Source organism: Epinephelus fuscoguttatus, linkage group LG1 (genome assembly GCF_011397635.1).
Source record: "Epinephelus fuscoguttatus linkage group LG1, E.fuscoguttatus.final_Chr_v1".
NCBI classification, from domain to species: domain Eukaryota; kingdom Metazoa; phylum Chordata; class Actinopteri; order Perciformes; family Serranidae; genus Epinephelus; species Epinephelus fuscoguttatus.
The window spans coordinates 45,163,036-45,181,299 of record NC_064752.1 but is presented as its reverse complement, the minus strand read 5'-3'; the positions used below and the strand labels follow the sequence as shown (position 1 = coordinate 45,181,299).

Sequence of the window (18,264 nt, the reverse complement as noted above, 5' to 3'; positions counted from 1 at the left end):
TGTTTTTATCATTTAAGAATCATGATGTTCTTATCTGCACAGAAGCCATGGGGAGGAAGTCAAGGAATATGGCTGAACAGCAGGGTCCCATGTATTGGTTTAGGCCTCTAATTACAGATGCTGCACCAGGGCAGCATGCTGTATTCACCAGACCAATCTTATAGATCACCATATATAGTAAATATACAAAATAAAACAAATACGTATTTTAAAATACTTTCTACAATTTTTGTAATACAGTATAACTCAATTCTATTCCATCACAAAATACTTCTGGATAAACCTGACTCATTTCTACAACCTAGTCTCACTCAGAAGTCACTGAATATCGGTGCTTGGGCAGTGACTTTCAGCATGAGACACCAACAAAAAATGCGGCCCTTCCATGTCGGTATGATAGTGGCCATTAGCTGTTATTGTGTAACAGCAGGATAACAACATAAGTTAAGGGGGCAAAAAGTCCAAGTCGGGTGGGCGGGAGCATCAGTGAAGCACTGACATTTTGTGTTCACTTCCTGTATGACTGTAAAGTCAAACCCTGTTCTTTTTTCCCAAACCTAGTCTCGCCACCAGACAATCAGAGATCTCCGCCTTCTGATAGTCTGGGGACACGCCTTTCTAAAGTGTGTTTAACACACCGGCAACGCCTCTTGCATTTTTGAAAAGGACACGCCCTCCCAGAAATGTGCGCTCCCCCTTTTCTCGTCCGCAAAGAAACAAACACACAGAGAGCTTGAAAATGGATGCCGAGAGATTTAACTCAGTTTTATCAAACGTGTGCTCAGTCCACAAGATTGTGGAAATGAAGGACTTACAGCGACTTGAGCCATTTTGTACCGCTACACGTGTTTCTAGTGGGACTATGTTTATGAGCACAGGAGTTCAGCAAGCCACCGAAGGACCGCCCTGAGGATTTACTATTGGTTCTGCAACTTAGGGAGTTTTTTTAAACTCTGAAATTGTATCCGCCCATCTAAACACAAAATCAGGGAGAAAGACATCCGTCTTTAGTTAAGCAAAGCGTCTACAGACTGACTTGTGAGTCTATCCCAAACCCAACCATGTGCGTGTGTTGGCTAAACCTTACCATGTGCATTGGTTGTTTAAGGAAAAAAACATTAATTTGTGGTGTTGTACTAACGTCTGTATGCAAACTATACATATCCTGTGAAAACAGAAGTGTATTTTGAAAACAGACAATGCATATAACAGTTGACACGGCGTCCCAGAATGTCATCAACCAATGCACCTAAGGTACCTTGCATGTCATATATCGACGTTGAAAGTCCATGACCAAATGACGATATGTGGCGAGGTCAGAGTGAGAATGTGTTAATTTCTAGGGCAATATCCAGTTGACCTTAAAACATCCATCATTAACTTAAGCTTCCTTATTATTTTAAACGCTTCCACATAAGCAGTGCGACTAGACACATGACTTGAAATCTACTCGTGCGTTCCATTGAGCTGAATACAAACATACATGCCTGCTCAGGCACACTATATGTCTGTGCGTGAGACTGTTTATGAAGAAACGATTTAAATAGCAAAAAATGCATGTGTTTAGTAGTGATGAGCAGACGGATTCTTTTCGGTTGCTATGAGTTGATACATGTAAATGTATTGATCCTCTCAAGTTTTGATACTTTTTGCAAATATGGAGTAGTTTCTCCGTGTCACTCCATAGTTCATGCATGTTGGACAGCTAGTGTCTAAAGTGCCCCACAAAACGTTACTTCAGTGCTTTACCAGTATATGTATATATTTACATTGATAAAGTTCAAATATTCATTTTACAAAACACTGATTTAGCATCGCACCTGTATGTAGGTAGGCTATGTAAGCTCAATACGATGTTAGAGAAACATCACCGACCAACGATCTGTCATTCTTTGAGGGGCAAATCAAAGAACTCTCATTTACCTCTGCAGTGTTGTGCTGCTTTCATGTGGTACTGGAATAATCTGAAAAAATGAGTTTCTGATCCAATTTTATGGCTCAGCTGATCCATTTCATTTGTTCTTTGTTATCAATGTGCTACCTGAGCACTCTGAACAAGAAAACACATCTTCTTTGTAGCGTCCATGTCCAGGAACAAGCAGCCAAGGACCACATGAACACACCATTGGCCTTGGCTGGCAGAGGTCAGGACTTGAGTGCGAATCAATTGCCTCTTGTTCATTTCCCCTAGCAGGCAGCGTGAACAGTACCCTATATTAACAGCGAGTGGTTAATAGTTGGGGATTCATGAGCACTCAGGCGTTTGTCAGACTGATCCGTTACATACCAGAAACAACGTTTTCTGTACGAATTCAATGTAACACTGGGTGGGTTATAGATATACAAATAGTCATTTTGTGGGTGAAGTGCTCCTGTGGGCAAAGATGGTGGTTTTGAAAATAAATAACTCAACACGCCCTGTCTCCTACTTCAAGTCACCATTTTTTAAAATACAATAAAGACCATTATCTTTCACTGACCTTATATAACTATAAAACATTCATGAGGCTTGAGCTGTGTTGAGTGAATTTGTTGGACAATTAATAAAATATGTTGTCAGTGAACATTTTGTGAGGGACAGGATGAGGTACTGACGCATTTAGGTCACTGTTCATCAATCAGCTACTATAGTAATGTGGTGTAATAAGTAGTATTTTAATCTGTGTATCACATGCACAGTGTTCCTGTTATTTTCCACAACAGAGTGCACTGACACAAAACTGTTCAGCAGTTAACTTTTACATATACATCATATATCTGAGCCTTTCAGTACCTGAATGCAACACAAGTCAGTGTTGGCCTTTTCAAACGAGCCTGCACTTTTCAGCTGCTTTGCCATGTAACAATAAGGTTAACTCACAAATACTTAACAAGACATATTCATACACTTATTACTGTTGTCACTGCAGTCCAGCATGTGGGCAGCATCTCAACTCAAATCCACATCCAGCCCACTCTGTCCCACATGCTGGGACGTACTGTATGTTATAGGTTTGGTTCCAGTCCCCTCCCAATCTCACCAGTTTGTGTTTGGCGTCAGTGAGGTGTGTCTCTTCATAGCTGTCGTCATGGGTCGTCCAGCTGTAGGACACCAGGAAGTGGAGGATGGGCGGGTGGTAGGTGACCTCTGGGCGGGCCCAGCGCACCACCAGAGCACTGCTGTTGACATGCTGCACCTTCATGTTGATGGGAGCGCTGCTGCACACTGGGAGGAGGATGGAGGCAGGAAGGAGAGACAGAAAGGAGGGATGGAGGGGGGAAGTGTACAGAGAAAGGAGAGAGGGGAGAGAAAGGTTAGTTGGAGAGAATAAAAAGGGGAGGTAAAAATTTACAATTGGGGGATGGAAGAGGAAAATGAGTGTGAGATGGGTCAGATGCAAAAAGGAGGGATGTGGAAGAGAAAATGGGGAGTCAAAGGAAGGGCAGAGGAAAGGAAGGAGGAGAGAAAAGATAAGGATAGAGGATTAAGGGGGCGAAGGCAGAAGAAGAAAGTATATCGAGAGGGAAAGCAGTGAGGAAGAAATATAAAAGCAAAGAATGGAGGAGGAAAAAAATGTAAGGGAGGAATTAAAGAAACCAATAAAGTGAAGGAAAGCAAGACATGAGGAAAGGAGAGACGAGAAGGGCATGAATAAAATGATGGTCAGGAAAGGAAGGAAAAAGGAAGGAAGAATTGGTGTGAATATAGAATGAAGGAAGCAATGACAATTAAAGGGAAAACACAAGGGAATACATCAGCTCAGCTTATCTTACAAATACACCCAGAGAAAGAGAGAAAGTGTGTGTGTGTGTGTGTGTGTTATGTGAGCGTGAGTTGTATTCATGATGTGTTATTAATATTGCTGTGAGACACTGAGTCATCCAGACACACACACACACACACACACACACACACACACACACACACACACACCACCGCATAATCCAGTTCACACAAGTCTATGTATGAATGGCTGTATTCTCCACACACGCAGTGTCACACACACACGTTTTGTCTAAAGGGTCCAATAACACCAGAGTTCATATATAGTCTCCTTCAGGCAAAATGCAGCCAACCTCCTCTGCCTTCAAATATCTGGCAGTGGGAGATATGAAGGAAAACACATAAACATTGTATGTTTTATTATGAATTTAACAATACACACTCAAGCATTCTAACGTCCCATTCATTCTGATGGGACCAACCCTGCACTAGCTGCCACTTACCACTAGATGTCTCTGTTTGACCAGTGAGGTTTTCTGCTCAGCTGGGACAAAACATAGAGTGTATTTGATTTCAAATATTAAATATTTTCTAATGATTACTGCAAATTCTCAAGTACTGAATGAGGACCAGGGCTCTGTCTGAAACAGGTTTACATAAGACAGAGAGCTTTTCTAATTTCCCCTGCATGTGTCATACACGCCTTCTCTTTTTGTGATCTGCTCCCGCTTGAATATGCTATAGATGTTCATGCAAACTCAATGCAAACGTCCTCCATGTTTATCTGATTCATAAAATTCAGTATAATATACATTTCCACAAACTAATTTCATCATTATGACAACAATCATCACAACAAAACTTCCCTCCTTCTCACGAGCGCCCAGATCTCCCTGCTCATTTGCCAGCAAAAAAATCCAACGGATGATCCAAAACTTTGGCTTGAACTACAGATTGTGCGTCTTCATTTTCGCACGCCTGCCGCCACTGCAGACACAAAGAGTATAGAGTTGGATTGAGGGAGGGACCTACTCCCCTCTCTATCTGTCTCAAACTCAGATAAAAGAGAACTAGAATTATCGCCCTGTGGTTGTATGCCTCTGCACACCAGTCAAGTTTTTCTTAAAGTTTACATCCATGTCAGTGAAAACATGAATGCTTCACACACATCCTCACCCCGGCAGCACAGAGGATCCATACGTGAATTCTTGAGTTTTGGCCAAAAATCTTACAAAAAACTTACTCAAGCAGTTCGTGAAATATTGCATTTACAGGAATGAGACAGACAAGGTCACAATGACCTTGACCTTTGACCTATGACCAGAAAATCTAATCAATTCATTATTGAGTCCAAGGGGACTTTTGTGCCAAAGAAATTCCTCCAAGGCATTGTTGAGATATTGTGTTCATCAGAATGGGATGGACATACGGTCAGACAGACAACCCAAAATCATAAGGCCTGTGGCTACAGCTATCACCAGCGGGGAGCCATAAAAACTGGGCAGTGCTCATCAAATATAATCAACATTTGGTGACTGCGTTGCCTATTTATCACCTAAATGTCTCCAGAAACATAATTTAGTGCACTGTTCAGCTGTAATATGAGAACTTACAGTATGAACACAAAGTGGGCACCATACTGTTTTCTGTATTGTGAAAAATGTTTCCAGAAACATATTCAAGGTTACTGCTGATCTTTAATGCAAGACCAAATTCTTGCCATATCGGGGTTTTTTGGACAGGTAACTCATTATAGCACCCACCAGCAGTGCACTGTGTTCTGGAAGTTGTAGGTTTTTACACCTCTTAAAAAGAGAATGCCACAGCCTTTTTCATCTGTTTTCTCTGGTCATGAAGTTCCAGTTTCAAATGTGCGTGCATCTTCCGACTGCATGGACAGCCCAGTATTATAAGTATTATACTTTTTCTCAAGCTATCACCACTGACATTGGGCACATTTTGTGCAGATGTTTCACATTAAAAGCCATCTAGCAACTCAAAGGGTATTATCCATGGTGAGCTTTTAATGCGACACATCTGCAAGAGGTATTAAGATTTACTGATGGTGACCTAAAAATAATCCAATCTAATAATAGTAATCCAGGTGGTGAAAATGACATGACTGTTGAACTAATGGAATAAGGGCTGTAGGAAAATATACTAAATACCGTAATATATACTGAATTTACTTTGTTAGCTAGTATCAGGTAATTCCACTGCTGGCATCTTTTTAATGCTGGCCACACACTTATTTCATTATTTATTTAAAAATCAGCTTTCATATGAAAATATACAGTCTTATTCTTATGTGGACGTTCTTTTAAGGTACTTTTGATCTGGGACTGGTTTTCATGGTTTAGACTGGGCCCCTTTGTTCCACTGAAGAGAACCCTTAATGCTACTTTATGCAGTGATAGGTCAGACAACACTGTTCTTCGAACTTTGTGACAGCAAATTAGAGGAGGCCCTTTTCCTGTGTCAACCTGCACAAAGACAGCTTCATTCTTAAAGATAGCAGTTAGCTTTGGAGGAACGTCACTGGCCTGGACAGAGCCCTGACCTCGACCCCATGCGACACTTTTGGGATGAACTGGAACACCGACAGTAAGCCAGACCTTATTACCCTACATCAATGTTTAACCTTGTGGATGCCCTCGTGGCTGAATTGGAGCAAATCCCTGCATGTTCCAAAATCTGGTGGAAAGCTTTCAAACAAGAGTGAAGGTGGTCACAGCAGCCGATTAATGATGGAATGAAAAGTTTAAACATCACATATTGTTGAAATAGCTGAGAGTCCACATACTTTGGTCAGTGTATATGTAATGTGACCATATGTTATACAAATTCATTACACTACTCACTGTTGTAAAAGAGGGAGTAGCGTAAACCATCGAACAATTCACATAATGATTATTCCAAACACTGTATCATATTATGCAAATGCATACACTAACTCGATGATGAACATGGGTTGATTGAGAATAGGGCTCACGTGCCTGGTGGAACCAAATTGATTAGGTTGCTCATAAAGAGCTGCAGTGGAGTTTTTCTATTCATAACCTGCAGTCGAGCCCCATGTGGCTTAGCATTACTAAAGCCATTAGTCACACACACACACACAACAGCACACACGCTCACAAAGTGGAACACACACATGCACATACACAGACATCATTTGGAAGTCAAACAGTGAATGACCTCTATGCAGGGAAAACGTATCTAACAGATAATATCAACCTGGGCCAAGTCAACCATGCCCTGTGTGTGTGTGTGTGTGTGTGTGTGTGTGTGTGTGTGTCTGTATTGTCACAAGTTAGAACAAGGTATTACTGTAGCATGTATGTTCACACTGTGACTTTTAGTTTAAAAATAAGATAAAATAAGACAAACTGACACGCCATCCTGGAACGTCAACAACACCCAGGATATCTACCGCGTCATATGTAGAAAATCCAAGTGTAGAAAGTTGAAGTCCAAACAGTGAAATGTGATGACACACTCACTAAACTTACACGATGTACTGAGTGGGAACTGCCCATTGGTTCGACATCCCATTGTTCCGACCATATTAAACTCATTGTTCCGAAGTCTGTTCCGAAATCATCATGATGCCCTGTGGTTAAGGTCTGGTTAGGTTTAGGCACAAAAACCACTTGGTTAGGGTCAGGAAAAGATCATGGTGTGGGTTAAAATGAAAAAGAAAGTGACAAACTCATAAGCCGTGAGCCTGCTCCGCCTCAAGCCGGTCGCGGCGCACCATATGCCCGCCGCGAGCCGTTCAGCACCGCGGACAGTCGGACTAATGGGATGTCAAACCAATGGGCTGTCGAACCAATGACATGGACCCGTACTGAGCTAGGGCTGATGCTGTATTCACACTGTGAGCGACATAGCAACAGGCTAGAAGTCATTTTCAATTCAATATAAGGCTACAAACAAACCGTGAAACGTCAGCCAATCATATATTTTTTTATCTAGCTGTGTCACTGTGCTAGTTAGCTTAGTTAGCTGACACGATGCTAGCTTTCTGTGCATTGCAGTGCACACAGGATGCAATGGGGTGGTAAACTGTAATGTTAAAATAGGTCTTAGGCATTGATCATAAGCATAGATATCTTATGATGAAATACAAACTTTAGATACATTTCAGTCGAAGTGCTTTGTGGCTGGTAGCAGACACACACAAGCTTGTGACAATGTAACAGCATAAACAAGCATTTGAGCAGCACTTGCAACTCTGCAATAATATAGCTGGTCACACTGATGCTGTGTCGCTCGTAGTGTGAGCACAGCATTAAAGGAGCTACGCTACTCTCATATCATATCCTATAGTATCAAACTGTGTCGACACCCTACATATATATGATTTAAACATCATGTTTGCAGCACATGCAGGCCTACAGGACAATATAAATTTTATAAAGAGAGAAAAAAAAACATTTTAGAGCTACATGTTAATTTGGAATTAGGCTTTATTCAGTGGAATTTTTCATTCATCCACACCATTTCACCTCTGCTAGTGCACCACTAGAAAAAACATCCCTCATAGGGTGCCGGTGATCGGCACATCTTGATGATGCTGTAATGTGTGTCATCATATTCAACATGTTTCTTTTAATATACCTGCAACTTCTACAACATATCCTGTTCTGCTTTTGCATCCTTATGCTGCTAGAAAGCAGCAGGGATAAGGGGCTGGTCTCGAGTTTGTTTGTTTTTTATCTCATCCTAGTGATCGGCACATCTGGGTGATGCCATCAAATGTTTGTTTGTATGTTGAGTATGTTTCCATTCACATCCCCTACAACTGCAGAGAAACTCTGGCACACAGTCCCGTTCTTATGCATAACTCTCTCTCTCTGGTGCTGCTGTAGCTGACCACAGCACACCAGGAACTGGTGTGTTCTTCCCCTCTGGTGTATTAATTTGAACTCATCATAGTGACTGACTCTCACAGCATTCTGTTTGTTGTGCTAACCTCAGCATTTGTTTGTTGTGTTTCATATCATAGGCCCACAAATATTTATCTATATCACATAATTATCATACTCTGATCCTCTGCCTGACCCTCCCTGTGTCCAAGGCTATTCATTTATTTCAGAGGGTCTAAGCTATTTAATTGTTCTATATCATCACACTATTAGTATTAATATAAGCACAGGATTTTAATACAAAGTGGTAAAAGCTGTATATGAATGCATTTATAGGTCAAACCAGCGCAGCACTGGATTTGGAATGAACTGTAAAAACCTGGAGCTTCTGTGCTTTGATCACCTGCTATTCAACATCAGCCTCATCCATTTAAAATGCCTAGTTGTTCTTCTGAGATAATTTTGGTGAAAGTAATGAAAAAATAGTGTAATCAGTAACTTATTACTCTACACAGAGTAATGTGGTAAAGTAACTAATTACTTTCAAATGAAGATAACGAGTAATATGTAATGTATTTCATTTTGAGAATAACTTGTCCAACACATGTTGTCGTTGGTAATTTGCCAATATAAGTGGCCCCTTTTCCAAAACATTTTTAGTGGGCCCCATACATTTGCCTGGCTTGCTTCTCCTGATGGTGCGCCCCTACAGTATGTGCGTGTGAACCTAGTCCTTGAAGTAGTTTGATAAAAACATCCCTGAAGTTGTTACTTCTGCTTCTCCTATTTTTATGCAAGTAGTGTTCCCTTGTTTTTTGCGCTAAGCTATTAAAAAAACCCTGTACCTCCTTTTAGTGGATTTAGTTATTTATTGGTGTATTATTGAATTTGCCAAAAAGCCATTTTTCATCTGATGTCCCTGGACAGATGTTACAAAGTCATTTTAAAAGATAATATAACACGATGCACAGAGATGAAGTTGATAGCTTAATCAGGGTAGGATATCAAAGATGGATGTTTGCAGATATATCTGAGGGTTCATTTGAGATCATGGTATCAATAATCTGCCAGAAAGCTTAATTGTGCTAATCTGAGATAAATTTCTGGAGTCTTCATCAGCGTAACTGTGGGGTGAGTCATGATATTTTCCTGGATCAAATTATTGGATAAAACTGTTACTCACATTGGCCTTTCACCTCTGTCTGAGGGGTGTGCGAAAATATGTATGAGTGTGTGTGTGTTTGTGTGTGTGTCTATCTGCATGTACTCCTGCTTTGCAGAATAGTCACAACTCATATTTCCTGCGTGTAACACAACTGAAAGGGTTTTGCAGTCCTGTGTGTTTGGCAGGGTGATGAAGTGACCCTCTTACGGCTTTCATCAAAGATAAGCGGGCCATCACACACACACACACACACACACACACACACACACACACACACACACACACACACACACACTCATAGGGGAGAGGTCTGGATGTCAGTGAGTGATGGAGACTATATGGCCCAATCACATAGAACAGGACATGGGTAGAGGGGATGTCTAACACAGGTGAAATCCACAGAAGACATCTCTCTCTCTCTCTCTCTCTCTCTCTCTCTCTCTTGTTCATAAGTCTCTGAGAGGCTATTTGGAGGAGGAAAGGAAATCTTTGGCCCTGCAGCATGTTGACCGCAGTTGATCGATGACCACGTCTTGATTGTAGCTCCGTCTGCGGGGCTTTGCACTTGCAGGGATCGGGTGGGTCTCACTGCTGTTAGACATGCACCAATAGGATCTGTGGTAGAGCGGCTACTGCCAAAGCCTGCTTTACATTGTAATTCGATGTCTACAGTTAAAGGTTTATGGAGTCCATGAGCAGCCAAAACCGTCTGTAGTGTTAAAGCACAGTTGGGAAGGACCTGTTTGACACTTTTTTCCCATTCTTCAGTACACACTGAGGTGCCCTTAACCAGGACACAAAAACTTTTACTGCTAATATTAAGCATCATGCAGGGCAGTGATCCAGGGAGGAAGATGAGAAGGACGTGAAAAAGGGAAGGCTAGTTCACACTGCTGACCATAAGTGAGGGTTGGGACGTACTGTAGACGGACCAGTAAATTGAAAGCTTGGGCCATGACATTATAGTGTGCTGCATTTCTTCATATGGTCATCTACTCCAGGTACACCACTGCAGTGTTTACATTACACATGTCTGGTTGTGTTTAGAAGCTTTAACTGGTGATTCTTCATGGTATGAAATGTTGCTATCTCCATTACAGTCATTTCCCCAGCTGCAAGTACACTACTAACGTATATGTAGCTACATGCTAACATCAGGTTAACATGTAATCTTGGTTGCTAATGTTATTGACATTAACATTAACAGACATAAACATTAACAAAGCCCTGGGCAGAAACTGTGGAACATGCACAGGGTGCCTTGGTCAGCTTTAGTCAGATGGACTGTATACATGCATGAGTAATTCAACTCCCAATTGTATTATCTGGGTGTGTTAGTCCAACTTTGAGAAATTTGTTTCAGTACGATTTCAGTTGGGCTACCATGTTTATATGTATTTTAAAAGTCCAGTTTTAGTCAGACTAACACAATAAATTGATTTTCTCTAATGTCAGGTAAATGTACTGACTGAGCAGTCAGAGCAGACTGGGCTATTTTTGGGAGGCGGGCTTAAATAGACAGGTGCTAAACGTAGCCCTTTCAGGCAGAGGGTGAATACAGGTGTTCCTGTACAGGCAGTATAAGGAAAATAAAGTGTGTTTTGAAGATTAAAGCATGTAAACATGTTGTAGTAGAAACCTTCAATATAAGTATGAACCTGGAAATAAGCATAATAGGTCCTCTTTAACAGTGAGTTTTATCCAGGGAAACTTCAGTCAGCAATAATGGCTGCACAAATGAAAGAAGACATTTACAGCACATCACTGATGACATGTCAACCAACATGTCAACTTTCCTGAATATAAACGTAATCAAAACTGTCAATTTATGTGGCGGGAAAATGTCTTGATGCAAAACATGTAAATGCTGCTGCATGTGAAGTTTATATCTAACCACCTCTCTGCAGTACAGCTCATCTGTGTGTTGTGCATCTATGACACAGTGTGTGATTGTTTCATAATAGGAAACCACTCGATGGCGTGAAGGGGTGTAAATTGAGTAGCACTCAGACTGGCACTTGCATTGCTCACTTGCTACTTAATATGGTACTTGTATCTTTTTGTTAAACTGTTATTGGTGCACCCCTAGATATTATGCAGGGACATAATTCAGCTCTTGGACATCTTAACCTCGACCTCAAACAAAATAGACACAAAAAGTGTGCAGAGAGGTGAAGAATAAGTACATTCAGGTTGCAAGCTAGTGTCATTTTGTGTTTTAGAAAAGGTAAAGGTCATTAATGTGCAGAGTAGATTTTTTTCTGAATAGCCTAAAAGATCAAATAAAACTCTGCAAATGGAATAGTCTTTTAGGGGAGCCAGAGGAAGCTTGCCTCCAGCAAAGCTGAGCTGTGCTGAAAGAAACACAAGCTTAAAAGCATTTACGTGACTGTATGTTCAGTAGCCAAATTAACATGAAAAATAAATGAAGGAAAAAATAATTGGCATTCCCCAAAAAGCAACTTTTTTTTTTTTTTTTTTTTTTACATCCCTGATTTATGTCGTTTAGGGAGTCATTGGCAAATGACCTATTCTGTCTTTTAGGTATAAGCTGTGTTGTTTTTAATGTTTAATTTTGCAAAGAATGTGCACTGTTGATTTGCCCCTATAGTGCTTTTCAAATGTGGTAGCTAATAATAGATTTTATGTCTTGATTTCTTCTTGCTCATGGCCTGTACTGGAAAACTCTTCTGATCTGGCCAGACAGTCAGTAATTTAGGAACTTGTGAGGAGGCAGAGGTCATTGTTACTTGATGCTCCTCTCCCTGCTGAAAGGTTTCTTCAAGTGTGAGAGAATCTTTTTCAAGAGGAAGCAAAGACACTCTGTAAGTGAGTAAGTAAGTAAGTAAGTTCAGAACAAACGCGAAGCAACTTTTTTGTATGGCACAATTACATGCGAAGTCAATACAAAGATGAGAATAGATGCAAATTTGTGCAGGGTGACTCAAATAGACACAAATACAAAAACAATTGTCATGATGCTCTGTTGCGAAAGCCTATTAGCGTTAAAATTCTCTTGATGTCATGGATGAATCAAAAATGGAGAACAAACTTATTGTCACTGTCTGTGGGCACCCTCAGCTCTGTGACTCAAAGTAAGTACTGTAGACAAAACAAAAAAGTGAGGACTTGAAGAAAAGTGCGCGAAGCCAAAGGACAGGATTGTGAGTTCTGAAAATAGCCGCTAGCCGCCTTCCCCAGTTATTAGCACAACAGTTAGCACAGCTGGCAATCCAGCAGCCATGCAAGTGAGGTCCGAAAATTTGCTTCACATTTGGTCTGAACACATTTCGAGACTCCTTGTGAGCAAAAGGTTGACACCCTGGACAAAATGCCTTTACTCTCTTTGGTCAGCAGAGGATTTTGACTTTGTTTTGATTAAAGTTGTTGTTTTTTTAAATCACAGCTGAATCCTATCATTGCTCCTTTCACCTTTTGACCTTAACTTTGACTCAACCCTATACCCTATTTTAAAAACAACTGACTAAAGATTCAGACTCAGAGCCAGATTAAAAGATCAATATCAATTCAGTCTTGGCCCAGACCATTTACAGGTCCAGGATGTGTTTTGATGTCTGCTTTGCACAAACAGTGAAAACAGGGGAAAACCACAAGCCTAATTTAAGAGAAAAAAAAAAAAAATCCTAAACCTGTCTTATTTGCAGAGACTGGCACTTCTGGGCTTGGATCAAACCTTGAAATCAGAATGAAAAAATCTAAAACATGCAAATTACTTCAAATTTCGCCATGAAACGTAGCATTGCTCAATAGTATGCTGCTCACATCATGTTTCTAGATAAGTATTGATTAATATTGTTGTTTGTTTCATATGATGAGGCTTTAAAAACCATGGTGGGTTTAAAGAGTTTAAAGCTAGTCCAGATCTGGCTGCACAACAGAAGGGCAGGGAGGGGCTATCAGAATTTTTGGACAATTTAAAACAAATAAAAACAGTAGAGATTTGCAGTTAAAATTTTGAGAAAACTAGGGCACCTGGTGCCTAGTGGGTAAAGCAGGTGTCCCATATACGAAGGCAATGTCCTTGCCACAGCAGCCGTAGACCCGATTCCAGCCTGCGGCCCCTTGCTGCATGTCATCCCCTCTCTCTTCCCCCTTCACACTTAAACTGTCCTATCTAATATCTAAAAGCACAAAAAATAATCTTGAAAAAAATTGGGAAAACCATGGACAGCAGTAATGAGATGTACTTTGCACACTGCATTGAAAAATTGAAAAAGAAAAAAAAAAAATAAATCACAGGAGCTGTAGACATGTGTTTGCTATTATACAAATTGTTAAGTTAAGTTAAAAGAAGCAGTGTAGTAGATAATCACTTATGTAACAATACAAGTAGTTATCCAGAAGCACCTTTCATTTTTTCAGAGACACCAATAAATTAAATCAGAATGACAGTGACTGGCCTGCAGGTGACTTGAGACTTTGCCTGTTCTTGTTGGTTAGGAAACAATGTGCCATTTTTTACAACTGCACTGATCCAGATGTTTAGTATGTAAATAGGAGAGATCACTAGCTAACATGATGTGAAAAAGACAGCTCTGACAGTTTTTGAAGGTGTTCCTATTTAGTTATAGTTTATACCCCTTTTCTACCAAAATTAGCGCGTGTACACAGGTTTTTTTGAAAACAGGAAAACCTGCTAAAAAAGGGGATAAACTTCCAGTCACACGGCACTGCAGTAGACAAGTATGTCTTTCTGGTTTTTTTTGTTTTTACTAGTGTCATGTGCAGGCCGCAAACAGGTTAGTAAACTGTAAAAAGCAGCTTGGAGGCCAATGACAATGTTACGGTGGTTACTTGTTTTTGTATATCTCTTACTTCTGTCTCCCTTGAAAACTATGTGACCATTTGTAATAATGTTTGAATGACGGATGGTATTTTGTGGTGGTGTGTCATTGCATCTCGCCAGTAAAGGGGCTAAAATTAGTGCATTCACCCGGGTGTTGTAATTCCATCACTGTCAAGCGGAGCCTGAGCCGATAAATACCCGTGACTCCTGGGGTGTGAATGCCAATTGTAACCTTTCCCAATACATACCAAAGCCAGATGTTAGCGTGCGTTTGTGGGTTTTTGTGCAGTGGGAAGAGTAAGCTAGCAGTTTCCCCTGACTCCAGTCAGTGTGTTGAGCTAGGTTTTTCTTCGAAACACAAGACATGTATATTTCTCAAAATGTTGGGATGTAGTTTGAACACCAAAACACCATTATCTGTCATTCTGCCTCACTAAATGTGAGGCTGCCAGTCATTCAGGGACACAAAAGTAAATGAACCATCATTGCTGATGGGAAACAATCACCAGCAGCAGGATGGTGTTTGGGCTGAGCCTCAGTAAAATGGAATAAATTAGCACAGGGAGGGGGGACAGGAATGAAAATGACTCATGCAATTCAGCTGCTGTATAGGTTTTGTGCAGGTTTTCATTTTACAGCACCACCTGTGTGTTTGAATGTTGTGAGGTGAGGAGGGCTTACAGACCAGGTGAACACGCACATACATGGACAGATTTCTAGCCCACTCAGCTGTAGCTATGGTTTTACTGCTCCAATTCTTCTCTTTGCTGTTTTCCCCAGCTGTCCTTCCTCCTCCTCCTCCTCATCTGCCTCTTCTGCATTTCCTCTGCCAGCCATATAGATCTGCTTACAGCAAACATGTCCCACTGCAGCGCTCAAGGACATACTGCACGAGTATGCAGCACACTGTGCCAGGACAACACATACACATATACAGTACTTGCGTGGGTTTGTGTATCTAGGTGATGCACCTCTCCCCTAGTCGACCATATGGAAGTGTGTATGAAAGAAGGGAGGGGACAAATCCTGCTAGGACGGTTGACACAGCACAGATGCTGGGCCACGCGCAAACACTTACAAATACACAGAGAAACGCATGCACACTCACACACATGCATTCATACACACACACACATACACAGACTGCGCACACTGTGTGGTGTTGTTTGAGTGGTAATGAGGCAGGAGTGGGAGGACGGCTGGTGTGCCTCCCACTGCCTTATGCTAGGGGAGTTACCCAGCCCGCTGGTGAAATGACAGAGAGCTAGCACAGACCACACACACATACACACACACACACACACACACACACACAGAAGACAATCAGCTTCCTCTGGGCATATGAGCAACACTGAATATCCCTCATTTATTAACATTAGGAAATGTCACTATCCAGGAATAATATGAGAATATTGGACCAGTTCAGAGAGAAAAGAGGGGAAACTTAAACAATGCTATCAGTGGGTAGAATAAAGAGATAGCACAGTGCACTGAGAGAGTGTCTTAGTGATAACGTTGGACATTTTTTCACGCGCAGATATAATAGGAATAAAGTGAACAATTTGTAGTCTTAAAACGAGCAATGTAGTCTGAGTAATATGTAGGAGCACATCAGTCTTTGTTTTTGTAAAACATTAATCTTGATGCATGTGTTCCTCCTTTTAGAACCTAAGATGTCAAATACATTTATATTTCAGATTAAAGATATAATTTGTAACTTTGTAACTATGTATTAACTTGATGAAGGATTTGGTCATTAGACATTTGGATCATAAGTTATCAGAGACACACGCTGAGCAAACGTTAGCATCAACCACTGCCATGCTGAACAGCAGGAAACACTGATATTTAACATAAAACTGCTTTATTCAGTGTTTTTACTGCTTCAAATCAGTGGCTCTGGTTTTTTTTTGGAGAGGAGGAGGAGACCTCTGCGAATAATATAGCTCACATTAAAAACCTCCTGAATGTCTGCATTTTAAGTTAAAAGATGTATAAAAGTGAGCGCACATAAGCACGTGCTGGGCCAGCAGCCCCTCTGAACAGCATCGCAGAAACACTGATTTTTAATGCAAAACTGCTTTATTTATTATTTTTACTCATGTAAATCACTGGGTCTGTTTGTTTTAGAGAGGTAGAGACCTCTGTGGATAATTCAGCTCCTGGTAAAAGCCTCCAGAACGTCTGGATTAGAAGTTATCAGTGACAAAAAGGTAAGCAACAGGAGCTGGGCTAGAAGCCCCTTCATGATGAGGTGAATAAGTGTTTGAGAGGCCCTGAATTTTAATGTGAAACTGCTTTATTCAGTGTTTTACCGGCAGTGTTGGACAGTAATAAAATGACTTTTTCCAGTAACGAGTAGTGTAACTACTTATTGATAAAATTTGAGAATCAATATTACAGTTACCCCGAAACCAAACAAGTTGTTATAACATTACTTTTGTTATTACCCATACTGACATTCATTTTTGTAACTGCCATGCTGCACACGCAGGTCTCAAAGCAAAAAGCTAGTTTGGAAAATGGAGAGTTTTTACAGTGGGTGATGGGGAATACTCTAAATACTTTGATTTCATTGTAAGAAAGATGACAAGAACATTGCTCCAAGTAGTGATACTAAGACTCTTTGTACTGTGAAACCCACGACCTCAGACCTCAATCTGAAACACCTACGACGAGGCTGAGTGTTACCTCATTCTATGTCAGCTAGTGGCATCGGTGTACAGTTTGAAGAGCTAAAACTTTAAAAATATAAGATAAATATAGATTGACAAGCACAACAACTACCAAAGTACACTGCTGAATATATGTATAATAAAAACTATCTTTATCATAGTGTCGGGTAAAAAGAGGCTCTGTATAGTTTCCAGATTCTTTTAAGGACATTTATGGAGATAGGGAAGAAGTCAAAAAGTACATTTGAAACTTCTCCTGTCTCAGCAGTCCTACCTTTGGAAGCCTCTGTGCCGTATGGCCCGCTGCTGCTGTCAGTCAGGTCAGGCAGCCAGGCATCTTTGACTGCTGACTTAAAGACGTGGCGGTTGTCCAAGCTCTGGATGGGCCTGAAGTTGCTGCGCAGATACTCCACAGACTTAACATGGTCCTGCTGCTCTGTGGTGAAGATGGAGTAGAAGGCCTCCAACTGGTGCCGGTGGGAAGAGAGAGCACAGCAGAGACAGGAGTGGAGAGAGAAGAGTAAACACAAGAGGAGTTAGTGCCAGGCAGGAATCAAATCCTGTGGTGATTTTGAGTTGGTAGTGATTTTTGCATCTATCATACAGCAGTGAGGAACACTTTAACTCACTCCACAAAATACACAGTATGAGAATGGAGCTCAGACATCTAATTGAAATCCAAGATGAGAAAAGATTAAATTTTAATGATCCCCATGAGGAAACTGGGTCACTGCTGCAGCAAAGTAAAGGCTCTACATAAAAACATAGAATTCAGAGGAGAATATTCAAAACATATGACCGATAATCCTAACATATGAGAAACATCTTTAATAATATATCCATGCGTCAATGAAAAATATGAATAAATACAAAATGCCATGAAGAACATCACCGGGACCCTTTTCAAATAGTATAGTCAACATTATTCCAACAAAATAATATTTCTCCAGCAGCACTGATAATTCAAAATGTTGATAAAGTAGTTTATTTTTTTTTTCCTTGAGTAATAATTTGATATTTCTGGAAATTCTCTTTCTTTCTGG

General features: G+C 40.7%; 1 protein-coding gene across 1 annotated transcript in view; it reads right to left on the bottom strand.

Moving 5' to 3' along the window:
* ptprga (protein tyrosine phosphatase receptor type Ga) overlaps positions 1 to 18,264 on the bottom strand; it is a 607,325-nt gene that overhangs the window by 95,531 nt on the left and 493,530 nt on the right. Inside the window, exons 8-9 of the mRNA XM_049566435.1 lie at positions 17,496 to 17,688; positions 3,021 to 3,205 (exon numbers count right to left, since the gene is read on the bottom strand). Coding sequence (XP_049422392.1) covers positions 3,021 to 3,205; positions 17,496 to 17,688 — 378 coding nt within the window. The remainder of the gene's footprint in view (positions 1 to 3,020; positions 3,206 to 17,495; positions 17,689 to 18,264) is intronic.